Source organism: Phragmites australis, chromosome 5 (assembly GCF_958298935.1).
Source record: "Phragmites australis chromosome 5, lpPhrAust1.1, whole genome shotgun sequence".
Taxonomy (NCBI): domain Eukaryota; kingdom Viridiplantae; phylum Streptophyta; class Magnoliopsida; order Poales; family Poaceae; genus Phragmites; species Phragmites australis.
Window position 1 is genome coordinate 32,788,249 of NC_084925.1, and position 15,141 is coordinate 32,803,389.

A 15,141-nucleotide genomic window follows, 5' to 3' on the forward strand; every position below is an offset into this window, starting at 1 on the left:
CTTAGAGGGTTCTTTGTCAGATGTCTTGGTTGTAGTAGCTCCAGAGGAATTTGATATTCGGTTGTGTCATTTCTTAGTAGAAATACCGAAGAAGACGAAAAGGAAATTGAAGCCCCCAAGTGCTACTGGGAAGGGCCCCAGAATATCCAGCCCCTAATTCGCGAATGGCCACGATAACGAGATCGTCTGTAAGGCTTGGAAGGGTTGGTACACACGCCCACTGTGAAATTGGCAGTTGGTGTGTCTTTAACCATCTCACTTGCATCATGGAGAACTGTAGGCTAATAAAAACCTTGTCTGAATGCCTTTTCGACCAGAGTTCAGAAGGAAGCGTAAGCTGCACACACTCCTCCATGGATTTACTTGAGTAGTTCTCTACGCTGCTTCTGAGATATGCACCTCATGAATACTCTGTGGGTGTCTCTGGGATGGAGGACACCATCCACCAAGGTATATATCTTAGATTGATGGAAAATCTGCTTAGATAGTGCATCGTCTTCGGGAATAGCTTGATCTTGAAGAAACTTATGGATTGGATCCATCCACGCATCCTTGTACTCGAGCAGAGCTACGAGTTCCCCCATAACTCCTTTGGGAGCGTCGATTCTTGGTGAGCCCCTCAGTTGGTTATAGGTCTCGTAGATCACCACTCCTTCGTCCGTGTCATCTGTAGATTTCACGAACGGCTTCTAGAGTCTTTCTATGAAGATCCCAGATTGTCCTAGAGATCATGAGGAGGCTAGTTGGGTAAGACTATCGGCAAGACAATTATCCTTTCTCAGGCTGTATCTGACCTCGAGTTCAATGAATTTCTTTTCTAGCTTCGTCACATCCGCAAGGTAATCTGTCATGGTCTTGTTTGAGATTTGGTACTCCTTGCTAACTTGTTTCACCACCAATTATGAATCCCCTTTCACGAGAAGGCGGCGGATACCAAGCGTAGAAGCTACTTGAAGACCAACGAGCAGACTCTCATACTCGGCTACATTGTTTGTGGCCAGGAAGTCAAGCTGCAAAGCGTATTGCAACCTTTCTACTGTAGGAGATAAGATCTTCCTTTGTTTTGGTCTTGATGGCTAGATCATCAAAGGATGCCTTCAAATAGGTTCTTTGACAATCCATGTTGTCGAAAGATGCAGGGGAAGATCTCAACTTGTGGCGAATGTCGTTTGCGTGATCATCTTGGTTATCGAGCGATTCGGGCTCAATGCCATAGTCTTTGGCACATTGATCCATGAAATGACTTACCTCATTGCTAAATCATCACCAATAAGATCATCCCCTAGATCCACCTGATCGACTATCGAATCCTTGTCAGTCGAGAGGGTAAAGTTGTCATAGAACCCTTGTCCGAGAAGCCGGTTCTTGGTGAAGACTTAAGTGGAGTTATCAACATATTGTGTGATAAAGATTCGACGTTGTTGGTCACGATCCCTACGGATGGCGCTAGCTGTCGACAATTTATGAATCGCCAATTTTACAAATACGTGAAGGATGTAGGGGATACTCCTTGTAGCCGAATCACACTTCAGAACACAGAGATTTATACAGGTTCAGGCCTCTCGAAGGATAATAGCCCTACGATCTTTGAGACAATATTACAAGGGGGGGGGGGGGGTGTCTTGGCTAGCCTAGATGAATCAAAACCTACGAGGGGCTCCTTATGTGTAGTCTCGGCAAGATGTTGATGTAGATCACGTATACAGAACGTTCAAGGGCTTGAGGCTCCTGTAGGCTTGGGGCTTGTTTGTTGGACTTCAATGGACTTGTCCCCCACAAGGTCCCCTGTCTCTGCATATATATGGGGGCTGCCTTGTGGCTCTTGGACTCCTTCCCAAATAGGAGTCTGTTATCCTTAGAGATAAACTTTCATATCTGTGATATACTCTGGTACATACGGGTAGTTTCCATACGTCTAGTGATTTCTTTTCCAGGCACAAATGTATGCTCTGATAATACAGGAAACCCTAAGGGATTTGGATACGTATAGGATACTAATATACATTAGTTTTATACTATCTATTGTCAACTTCATTAATTCATCATTAATTCATGACATGTTTAAAATTGGTGAAACTATTTTTTTGGTCTTCTTTTGATTTGAACTGCCTATGAAAAATATCTTCTTACACGTCGTACATGTTTAGCATGCCTTTAATGACTATGGTTAATTAAGCTTGATTTACTTGGAAAATTCATACTTAGATTAATAAAGATATATCAAAAGTGAGCATTCTTATTGCATTGTATCCATGGCACCGTGTATTACACATGAACCATTTTGCTTGCATTTTTGGAGCATCTCTCGTGGCATTTCATTCATGCTTATTTGTGATGCACCCTTTTTAATTCTTTAGAGAATGATGTTCCCGAGAGTCACGAGGTTGAACCCGAGGGTGAACAGGAATTGTTCGTGAGTGAAGCACCTGAAGAGTGATAGTTAGAAGTCATGTCTTTAAATTCTCAATATATGTTTAGCTATGCTTAAGTCATCGGTAGCTAATAAGCAGCATTGTTGTCAATTATTGCGAATCCCCTGTCACCTCTAGCTTGTCGTGTCGTCGAAGAACCCTATATATACCGTTGTTGTGCCGGGGACTACTACTCAATTTACAAAACGCAAGGCTGTCTGTTGCCTCAATTGAACCCGAGATGGGCTCGGATAACCACTTTAGGTTTCCCTTCAGACAGAGCCTCGTCGTGCTGCTCTTTTTAGCTGCTGCGGTAATTGCAGGCTCTGCTCGTCCAGAATCTTACAAGACGACCCAACATCCTCCATTATATGATCAGCAAGCAGATGGCATAGCAAACAAACAGTTGCTCTACATTTGCATCAATAAATTCATCTGCCGCTTTATATTACTCGTCAAAAATAACACTCAGAAGGAAGTAGTTACTGTCGATGCCATGAATGCTAAGCCGGCGCTCCTCCTATACAACTATGGCTTATCGGGCCCACTTCCAGAGAATATTGGCTCCTCCAAGTTGAGCTACCTCGCTCTCGCCAACAACAAGCTCACCGGGCCAATCCCACCATCAATCGGGCACCTGCAAGACTCCCTCCTCGAGGTGCTCCTCCTCAACAACCAGCTCTCCGGCTGCCTCCCTCACGAGCTCGGCATGCTCACCAAGGCGGCCGTGATCGACGCCGGCATGAACCAGCTCACCGGTCCGGTTCCGTCATCCTTCTCTTGCCTCAGCAGCGTCGAGCAGCTCAACCTGGCCGGAAACCGCCTGTACGGAGAGGTGCCCGACGCGCTCTGCAAGCTCGCCGGGCCGGCCGGCCGCCTCGCCAACCTCACGCTGTCCGGCAACTACTTCACCTCCGTCGGGCCGGCGTGCGCGGCGCTGATCAAAGAAGGCGTGCTGGACGTGAAGAACAACTGCATTCCGGGATACGCCAACCAGAGGCGGCTGGCGGAGTGCGCGTCGTTCCTGAGCCAGCCGAAGACATGCCCGGTGGCGAGCACTCAAGTGACGTGCCCCGCCGCAGCTGCCAAGAACGCGGCGACGCCGGAGGAGAGGAAGGGCAGGGACTACTCCAGCTACGTGACGTACGCTACTCTGCATGAGTGAGGCGCCACGGTGGCATGCACTAGGGGACAGAGTGCCTCGGTGCTACTTGCTCATCTTGTATTCTTGTGCATGTTGGTGTGCTTGTGTTGTTGTCCGTTTCCTCTGTACGTGTTGCTGTCACCTCTGCTTCGTGAAAAATCGTTTGTGATTATTAAAAGTTGGTGTGTCTTGTGTTTTCGCTTCAGTGGTGTTTAAATCATGCAAACTGTCAGATATGTCGGTGGCTTGTGTCAACATTGCCAGCCAACATTGGATGAATATGACAAGTCCGTTTTGTATAAGGGCCGAAGCCCTTTTTTGCAAAAAACGAGATGACCAAAATCCTTGACAGCCTAATATTACAGTTAGCTTACCACGGACGTCTAGCATCATGTTTTGCGCGGTTGATTGCTGCATAAATGCATATAGAATTTGGTTTGTATATATCTCGGATTTTCTGACGGGACTATAGGACGACATTGCATGTCTTCATTTGTTCATTGTGTTTCTTTTCGGTCTATTAGCAACTGCATATTTGTTTCATTCACGTGAACTATGTAAGGGTTTTAGCGAAAGTATCATTAGGATCGACAAGCTAAGTATAAAATCAACACACGAATCTAGCTTTTGTTAGGAAACTTAGAGTTTTACAACTGAATGTGGGCCCATCTCGATCTCTTAAGATTCGATTCTATCTCTTAGAGTTTTTGGCATATAAATATAGGGGTAAAACCTCTATTGTAGAACACACAGATGAAATAAAGAGAAATCTTTTTCCCTATATTGTGTCTCCTTCGTATGATTATTTTCTAGAGGGATCTACTTTTTATGATTGTTTTCTAGAGGAATCTCTGTACTACACCGGTAGCAGTGGTTCCTCAATATGTTATCAGCGCGAAGCTCTGCTGGAGACTAAGCTAGTGAAATGTTATTGGGGGAATCGGATCGTCTCATTCGCAAGAATTGAAAGGTACGACCGGTTTGGTATGTCTTCTCGCTACTACTGTTTTTGCGTCAGATCTGTACATTGCATGAACAGTAGCCTGAATAGCAACATGAATAGTATGAGTACGTAGCTGATCTGGTGAGGCCCGCAGCCGCCACCAAGCCACTGATCGGGAGTCGGCGGCCACCCCCTACACAAGAACGTGGTGGCTCGAAGACCATTGCCATAGATTGAAAGAAAAAATTGCATGCCACACCGTTGGCATGGAAGCCGGCGACCTTCTCACTTCGCTGCGCCACAGGGCCATCGGAGCCACCGCCTGCCATGCCGGTCGCCTGTAGCATGCCACTAGCCACGCCATTACTTGCCTGTACGCTTATCCGCCGCTGGACTGCCCCCCCCCCCAGAGGCGCTCTGTGCCGCCAGCTTGAAGGCACGCTGCCACCACAGGCCACCACACCGCCGCAGCCCCTGTAGTAATGCCGCCCTGCTTGCAAGCGGCTGAGCCGTCGCCAGCCGTGCGCCCATCTCGCACTGTTGATGTCCGCCGCATTGCCCTTTGGCTTAGCGACCGCTGGGCTGTGCCGACCGTCTTGAGGGCAGGGTCCCTCCAGAAGGAGGATTCTTTGCCAACCGTGGGCCGATGGCCATCACGCCACCTCGGCTCGACTGCCGCCCTCAGCAGGCCACTGGTCTGGGTGGCGGCTAGGGTTTCTAAACCCTAGCTGCCCCTTGTATATATGGCGCGTGGGCCAATGGGCTGGGCCGACCCAAGTTAGCAGGCCGACCCAATAATGGATGAAAACCGATGGAAATAAAAAAGAAAAAAATCAGAAATTTTACTTTTAGCTCCCAGGGTTTTCATTTATTTGAGCACAGTCCCTGTCCTCTTGCATGTAAGCCCCTGGTTGTTCTGAAAATTATCCAGAGGCTCTGTTTTTGCATAGAAATACCTCTTGAATTTGAATTTTATATCTGTTTTAGCAATTATGTAGTATTTAATTATGTTATTATTATTTTTACTGTTTAAATTGCATGTTATGCGTTTAAATTCAGTAAAATTGATATAATAGCATAGAAAATGTCAAAAAAATTTACAGTAATTCTATTTGGCAGGATGATGCAACTTTACTAGTAGTAATACTTACGTCATTTAAATATGTAGATGGCTGGCATTAGGAACAAGGAGTTCGCTGAGCTTAGTGAAGATGGCCGCAACTATCTCACTTGGACGTTGGATGTTCGAATTGTACTTAGGGCAAAAGGCTCCGTGCTGTTATTGGCCTTGGAACAAGTAGTGCAATGGTTCCCTCGGAGGATGAGAATGATCAGGCACTTCATTTTCTCTGCCACCATCTCTCTCCCACTTTGAAGGATGAGTACATGGCAATAACCAGTGCTAAGGCAATATGGGACGCACTGTAGGAGCGTTTTGAGCATCTTAAGTACACCATCAAGCCTCTTGCAGAGCAAGAATGGGTCTGGCTCCATTTTTGTGACTACAAGCATGTCAAAGAGTACAACTCCACGCTGCACTGCATTTGCATACTTCTATGTCTCTGTGGGAAAGAGATGACAGAAGAGGGGAAAATTGAGAAGACTCTCTCCACTTTTCATCTGAATGTGGTAGAATCGACGCGCAATCACCACCAATCAAAATACAAGAAGTGTTCTGAACTGATTGACATATTGCAACTTCATGAAGTTCATGAAGAAGTCATAAACAAGAACTTCTTATCCCAGCCGCAAGGAAAGAGTAGTGGCCTAGAAGTCAATCACAGCTCTTTCAAAGCACGCAAGAACTGCAATAAGAAGTGGGGGAAGAGAGGAAGGAAAGTGGTGGTAGACAAGGTCAAGCCTGGTGATGATAATGGCAAGACAAAAAAATAAGTCAAGCCATATCGTGAGCAGAACCAGACATGCTATAAGTGCAGTGTTTGGGGTCATTGGTCCTGAATCCGGAAAACACCAAAGTATGTTGTGAAAGAATACCGGAAGAAGAAAAAGGAGTAGCTAGAAGCACACCTTACCATTGCAGTGGGGATGGAAGTGGACAAAGCAGCAACAATTGAAAGGGAAACATCTCACATGAAAGTTGATGATGCTCCCACACTGGCAGTAAAAGACCTCCTAATGAAGGATGCAGAGACCTCTACTTTGCCCTCCTCCATTGCCATAGAAGATGTCATGAAGGATGAAGCGGAAAAGAAAGCCATTATAGATGAAGTGGCCGGATATTTCGCATACTCTATCTAGAATTAGAGTAGTTATTCATTTACTTGCTGAATTTAGGAGGATTGAATTAATAAATGTAAACTCTAGAAGAGCAAGCTTAGCTGCAAATAATATTGTTTGATAGTTAATAAAGCATTTACTCATGTTGCTACTTCCTCGCATGTAAATTATTGAAAGCTTTATTTGTAGAATATGTTTGGCGTCCGCATGGAGGAAGTATGTATTGTGGATAGTGGAACCACAAACACTATCTTAAGAAAAAAATGTGTATTTTTAGTCTATTAGAAAGAGCTCTGGAAAAGTGATGACTATCAGTGGTAGTGATAAGTGTATAGTAGGTTCTGAAAGAGTCACAATCATATTACCGATGGGAACTACTTTGTACATTGAAGAAGCATTGATATACCCTAAATCCACAAGAAATCTCCTGAGTTTTAAAGATATTCGCGCTAACGGTTTTCATGTAGAAACTGGTGACGAAGATGGTAGGGAGAACCTACTCATCACTAAGCGTGATAGTGAAGTGAGAATACTATAAAAACTTTCCTCCATGAGCAGTGACTTGTACTAAACTCGCATTAAAATACCTGAAGTGTTCACTACCTTGAAGACTGTGTTTTATAGTGCAAAATTATTCTCCCTATGGCATGATAGATTAGGTCACCCTGATCTTAGAATAATGAGGAACATAATTACTAACTCACATGGTCATTGTCACACCCGGTTTTAACGGACAAAACCAAGTGCGGCTTATGTGTGCCCAGGAAGTTAACACACATAAGGACGTCATAGGTGAAGTAGCAAAAGCAATACTTTTATTAAATAAACGTTCACTTCTTATAGAATAAAGACTTCACCTAAACAACCTCAAAAATTAAACTAAACGACATTATCTAAACGACAGCAGCGGAACGAAAGCATCAGCGACCAAGCACTCCACAGGCACCGACTAGAAGACACGCCTGTGAGGAACCGTCCAAATAGTATTCTAATTAATCATCAGGAGGATCATTATTCATAATCACAACCTCGACGATTAACCAGAATACCATTCCGGTAGTCCCGGCACGTGTTTTGTGCCCAGGATCGGAACACATGCCTTCCAACTCAAATATCATAACACAGTTTAATAGAGAGCAAGTAATTAAGCTGTATTACAATACTTAAACATGCAACTGCTTCCACAATTTACAACAAAAGAGGAACAACAACAACTACGCAGCGGAAGATAAACCTATGCAACAAAAGAGTATGGAGCCGTATGCCCTTAGGCTCCATACCAAAAGCGCCGGAGTTCGGAGTAGAAGGTGCTACTCCTGCCCGCCATCTTGATCGGTAGGCACAAAGTAGCCGAACACTGCCTCTTCCTCGCCAACCTGTGAACCTGAAACTTAAGGGCAGTACCCTTAGTACGAAGGTACTAGCAAGTCTTACACAGTATGAGTATATATATTCTCGACTCCAAGGATCATGCATTTAAAGCTGTAGCAAGGATTAAGACATGTTTAAGTTCATTAAGCGGTAAGCAACCTAGACTCTAGGTGTAAGCAAATGACTTAACCAACCATCAACTCAAACCCTGCCAGCCAACTGATCAGAACAGATATATAAACAACAAGTGTATAAGAGTAAACCATTACCCCAAACCACCGACCACAAACTGACCCAAACCACCCAAACCAACCATGCCACAACCCACATCGAAACTCTACGGCCAAAACATGGTCGCTCGGTGGAGATAAGCGATAGCAATGCTCATGACCGAGAGCGCGGCAGTTCGAACTGATTATACACCCTGCAGGGGGATACTCCTGGACCCACACGACACAGGGACCATACGGCTTGTGCCACCCGCTAAGATGCACACAAGGGGGTACCCGTGACAACCTTTCCTAACCAGGCCCAACCATGTGGATCAACCATAGCTCGGCGCGGTGGTATTAGAACTACTCCACGAGCAAACCAATACCGCTAAAAGCCCGGACTCAAACCGGACTCACACCGTCTATGACGAGGCCCACATGACCACGTCTGCGAAGGTAATCAGCTCGCCTACCATTATATCAGCATGTGGTGAGTAAGGTAAGTGTTAAAGCCGACTACACCGACGGTCGGTGCTTAACCGGTGCAAGCGGTCTACGGTGTCCGGGCTCCCTCCCCGAACTGCCTGAGGACTCCTCGTGAGCAGATGACACCCCTAACACCGCCCACACCTCGTCTCAACTCAGCACTCACCAAACCGACTCATCATCAACACAAACACAAGTGTGAACAAGTAATAAGCCCTAGGCTCGCGACAACGGTGGACGCCGTCGTCGACTTCTACCGGAAAGCCTAAGTACCATTAAGCATAGCGAAACTATAATTAGACCTCGACGACACCACTAGGCTCCAAGGAATAACACATGACACGTGACCGAAATGGGAGAATGCGTAGGCATAGGTTCTACCCAACTCGTACCCGACACATGCAATGTATACATAAGCGTAGATAACATATTAGATTTTCAAGTAGACACGGTGCAATATGATAGATGCTTGCCTTGCTGCCCTAGCTGCTACTCACAGCTACCCGAGTCACGATCACCACTGCGGGAACCTCCGGGGACAGCCTCGTTCGCCTCGTTCGCCGGGTCGAAGTTCCCTAAAAGAATCACGTGTGCAATGTAACGAATATGAATGCTATGAAATGAAGGATGCTCCATAGAATGCGATAACAGTGCAAATCGTCAGGGCATGAGTTCTAAAGCACCGAAGATTTTTCTTAAGTGGGATTACTGTTAAACGTTTGAACACTTCTAGGATTTAATTAAGCTTAATCCTATACAGAATTGTAACAACATCTAACATGTGGGTGATTATTTTTGCTGAACAGGGGGTATTAAAACAAGAATAACAACATTGGACTCATCAATTTTGGAAATACCAAACTTTAACTATGAATTATCAAAGCCTAGACATTTTTCATTAACTCAATAATTCACAGCACACATTTCATGGCAACTGGTATTTTTAATGGATAGATCATTTCATAACAAAACCAACAAAATTGGTTTCATGAATTTTGGAGCTTTACATAATTTCCTATGCATTTTTCAGGATTTCAGCCGATTTATCAACTCAACAGATATTCATTTCGCAATTTCCGATTTTTCCGAATACTTAAACACCCTAAAACCTGTCTTACTCGGGTTCGGCCAGCTGCTGTGACTGACAGTGGGGCCGGCATATTTTGACCCGAGTCAAAATTGACTCGCACCCAGAACACAGCGCAGCGCGGCCGGCCGGGGGTCGGGTTGTGCCCGCCGGCGGCGAGCGGCGCAGTCCAGGCGGCCGGGAAGGGCAGCTGCGGCTCCAGCATGTGCGTGTGGATCCATTTGAGGCATACGTGGTCACTGGCGACGGCCGGAGAATGGCCAGCGGCGGCGGACGGCGGAAACTACACGACGGCGGCACGGTTTTGACTCGCCGATGGCGAACGGCGGCGTAATAAGCCCGGCCGAGCACACCTACGCGTTCTACGCGAGCGCGTGGACCTAACGGCGTGCTTCCCAGCCGACGAGCTCGACGGTAGCACGGCCGACGGCGTGCGCGGGGAGGCGACGGTGGTTCGACCATCGCTGACCGCCGCGCTGGTGACGGGACGGAGGGAAGACGGCGCGCGCATAAGGTATACAGGAGCATGGGGAAGCTCACCGTGCAGCGGGTTGGGCCGGTGAGGCTGTAGAATAGCGAGGCGATGGAGAGGGGCGGAGAGGAGGCTGCCGGCGTTGATGGAGAAGACTCGGTCGAGCTGAGTCCGCACGGGAAACGCCGGGAAAGGAGGGTAAACGGTGGGGAAGAGCTTCGGCGACCCTCCTCTGTGTTTCTCCTGGCCCGGGCTCGGTGGAGGCCGTTGGTGGCACGGTGATTTGGCCGGCGGCCAGTGCGTGTGCGTGTGCTCTGCGCTCTGCTTTCCGGCCGCGCGAGAGAAGGAGCAGAGAGAGAGAGAGAGAGAGAGAGAGAGAGAAAGCAGAGGGCGGGGAGGGGAGGATAAGGACACGGCGCCGTGTTCGGGTTTCCGCCGACGTGGCCTGGCCATCGAAGTCAACAAGGGCGGCCGCCGCATGCTCTGTGAGAGCGGGAGAAGGGGGAGCAGCGAGCTGTGCGTGCGAAGGGGATGACAGGTGGGGCCGTGAATAGTGCCAGCAATGCAAAATATCCCCACCACTTTAGCCATCCAATTGAATGCCTTCCCAAGGTCCAAAATTGGTAAAAACAAATTTTGTTTGAAACTAAAATTCATAAGGAACCCATTTGAACTTGTTTGACCCAGAATGATTGAGCCAACTTTGAATAAAATTTGGTCAAAGATGCTATCTTTTCCAACTTGTGATAATTTTTATGCCTTCTAAATATTTCCCAAAAATTTGGGAAAATTCATTTATATTCTTCTCCTGGCATCTAGTAATTTCTAAAATTACCACCAACTCTATGTTCCATAGAAGTTTTAGTAGATGCTTCACAACGCATCAGTTAAACCTAGTTCAACTAAATTCGGTTTAATCCACACTGCAAGTCTATACTGCTCAAAACAAAAACAAATGATGCTAATGATGCTCATTAGCACTTAATTACGTATTTAGAAACTCTGGGCCGTGACAAACCTCCCCCCTAAAAGGAATCTCGTCCCGAGATTCGGTACGAGCAGGAGAGGGGACAATGAGCACGCTGTGATGACTTAGCAGGTTGTGAGCCGACATCATGACGCAAGAGATGGAATACCACGCAGATTTTTATTCAATCATAGAGATGAACACATACATGCGAGAGATTCCAAATACGCTATATTACATTGGTATTACAAATTCTCAAAGAACTCAGGATACTCGGAACGAAGCTGATCTTCCCGCTCCCAAGTCGCTTCGGACTCGGAGTGGTTACTCCACTGAATCTTCAAGAATTTGATTTAACTCCGCCGTGTCTTGCACTCGGCTTCATCCAAGACTCGCATCGGCTTCTCACAATATGTCAAGTCCGGTTGCAATTCTTCGGGTGCAACATCAACGACATCGGTCGGGACTCGTAGACACTTCTTGAGTTGTGAGACATGAAACACATTATGTACCGCGGAGAGGGACGGCGGCAACTCCAATTGATATGCAACCTCTCCACGCTGAGCTAGAATCTGAAATTGTCCAACATACCGAGGTGCCAGTTTGCCTCGGACTTGGAATCGACGAACGCCTTTGAGAGGTGAGACCTTCAGGTACACGTGATCCCCCACCTCAAATGTGAGCTCTCGGCGACGTCGATCTGCATAGCTCTTCTGCCTAGACTGGGCCGTGAGAATACTCTTGCGGATATTCTGGACATGGTCTTCTGCCTCCTTGACCAAATCCGGACCCAGAAAAGCCTGCTCACCGGATTCGGACCAATTCAGCGGCGTACGGCACCTCCGACCATAAAGGGCCTCGAATGGCGCCATCTCAATACTAGCCTGGAAACTGTTGTTATACGAAAATTCCGCGAACGGTAGGCATATGTCCCACTTCTTCCCATAAGTGAGCACACAAGCACGGAGCATATCTTCGAGAATCTGATTTACCCTCTCCGTCTGACCATCCGTCTGCGGGTGATACGCCGTGCTGTGGAACAACTCGGTTTCCATAGCCTCCTGGAAATTTCTCCAGAAATGAGAAGTAAACTGTGTACCCCGATCAGAAACGATCTTCTTCGGCACTCCATGGAGACAAACAATTCTAGTGAGGTACAACTCCGCATACTGCTTAGCAGAATAAGTGGTCCTGACAGGAAGGAAATGCGCGGACTTTGTCAACCGGTCCACGATGACCCAAATAGAGTCATACCCACTCGAAGTCTTCGGTAAGCCGGTAATGAAATCCATCCCAACTTCTTCCCACTTCCAAGATGGGATGGGCAAGGGCTGGAGTGTGCCGGCAGGCTTGATGTGTTCAGCCTTCACCCTTCGGCAGACGTCGCACTCAGACACATACCTAGCGATCTCCCGCTTCATGCGAGTCCACCAGAAACGGGGTTTCAAATCCTGATACATCTTCGTACTGCCTGGGTGAATGGACAGCAATGAATCGTGAGCCTAATCAAGGATCTTCTTCCTCAGTGCCTCGACCCTCGGAACCACTAGACGGTTCCCAAACCAGATAACGCCCTGATCATCCTCAGTAAAGCACAAGGCCTGCCCGATCTTCCTCTTCTCTCGAATTCGGGCCATACCCTTATCATCCCTCTGAGCAGCCTTAATCTCATCAATGAGCATGGACTTGATTTCAAGATTTGCAATAAAACCGTCCGGTACCATATCATGCCCAAGACGCCGGAAATCATCACACAACGTGGAATCCATCAGCGAGGCTACAAGACAGTGACAATGAGCCTTTCGACTCAAAGCATCGGCGACCACATTCGCCTTGCCAGGATGGTAGTGAACCTCCAGCTCGTAGTCTTTGATCAACTCAAGCCATCTACGCTGCCTCATGTTCAAATCCGCCTGCGTGAAAATGTACTTCAGGCTCTTGTGATCCGTGTAGATACGGCACAAGTTGCCCATCAAGTAGTGGCGCCACATCTTTAGAGCGTGCACGACAGCTGCAAGTTCAAGATCATGTGTCGGATAATTCTCCTCGTGACGCTTCAACTGTCGGGATGCATATGCAACGACTCGGTCCTCCTGCATCAAAACACAGCCGAGACCGATGCCGGACGCGTCGCAATACACATCAAACCCTCTGGTCACATCGGGCTGAGCAAGCACTGGAGCGGTCGTGAGCAGCTTCTTCAATGTCTGGAAAGCAGACTCACAGGCATCTGACCACTCAAACACGCTGCCTTGCTTCAACAACTCAGTCATCGGCTTCGCAACCTTGGAGAAGTTCTCGATGAACCGGCGGTAATAGCCCGCAAGTCCAAGAAAACTCCGGATCTCACTGACATTCTGGGGCTGAACCCAGTCGAGCACATCCTGCACCTTGCTCGGGTCAACTGCCACCCCGTTCTTTGATAGAACATGTCCCAGAAAGGCCACCTCCCTGAGCCAGAACTCACACTTGCTTAACTTGGCGTACAGCTGATGCTCTCAGAGTCTGCCCAGAACAATACGGAGGTGCCCAATGTGTTCTTGCTCAGTCTTGGAGTATATCAGAATGTTGTCGATGAAAACCACAACAAACTTGTCCAACTCCTCCATGAACACCGAGTTCATGAGGTACATAAAGAAAGCCGGCGCATTAGTCAAGCCAAACGACATAACGGTGAACTCATACAAGCCGTATCGAGTAGAGAACGCTGTCTTTGGAATATCCTCTGGCCGGACCTTGATCTGGTGATAGCCCAGCCGCAAGTCAATCTTTGAGAAGACTCGGGCTCCAGTCAACTGATCAAACAAGATGTCAATCCTAGGAAGCGGATACACATTCTTCACCGTGACTGCATTCAGCGGACGGTAATCAACACACATCCGGAGAGTGTCATCTTTCTTCTTCACAAATAGAGCCGAGCATCCCCAAGGTGAGGAACTCGGACGAATGAAACCCTTCGCCAGCAGCTCCTGAATCTACTTCTTCAGCTCAACTAGCTCAATTGGCGACATCTTGTACATCTTCTTCGAAACCGGGGCCGCACCGGGCACGAGATCAATAGAGAACTCCATTGCCCTGCCAGGCGGCATTCCAGGAAACTCATTCGGAAAGACATCCGGAAATTCCCACAGCACAGGAATGGTCTTCATAATCCTGGTGGGGACAGCCTTTATGGCGAACAGGCAGGATTTGACACCCTCTAGCTTCAACTGGATCCGAATACCTGACAGACCATTGAGGGTGACGGTCCGCCGAGCACAGTCCAACACAGCCTTGTTCTTGGTGAGCCAATTCATTCCCAGAATAACATCAATTCCCTTCGAGTTCATCACTAACAGATTGACAAAGAAGGGCGCTTCGTTGACTATTACCGTCGCTTTATTCACACACTGGTTGATTAGAACTTTGGCCCCCGGGGCGTCTATAAGATACGGCGTGTGGGTAGCACTGACTCTCAACCCACTCTTCCAAACATAATCCGAAGATATAAAGGAGTGAGAGGCTCCTGAATCAAACAAAACCACTGCAGAAAAGATGTCAGAGTTGAAACTCATATCCAACGTACCCATCAGGACGGTGTCACCCTCCTGAACCTCATCGGCGGTAGTGTCGCGAGCTCGACCACGCTTAGGAACGTGAGTCGCCTACGAAGACTGCGGTGCTGACTGAGCCGGCGGTGGTCGCGGGGCACTCACCGCGGCTCCCAGCCTCGGATACGGGCACTCCCTCGAGAAATGGCCGACGCGGCCGCAGTTGAAGAACGGACCACCTGAGCCACCGGTCACGCTCACTTGGGAGCCGGCTGGTCGT

The 15,141-nt window shown here is 47.6% G+C and overlaps 1 protein-coding gene across 1 annotated transcript; it reads left to right on the plus strand.

Moving 5' to 3' along the window:
• The first annotated feature begins 2,069 nt into the window (after nucleotides 1-2,069).
• LOC133917594 (uncharacterized protein At4g06744-like) lies at nucleotides 2,070-3,740 on the plus strand. The gene has a single exon (XM_062361475.1). It carries the CDS (start codon nucleotides 2,653-2,655, stop codon nucleotides 3,574-3,576), a length of 924 nt encoding a protein of 307 aa, XP_062217459.1. The 5' UTR covers nucleotides 2,070-2,652; the 3' UTR covers nucleotides 3,577-3,740.
• The last annotated feature ends 11,401 nt before the right edge of the window (nucleotides 3,741-15,141 follow it).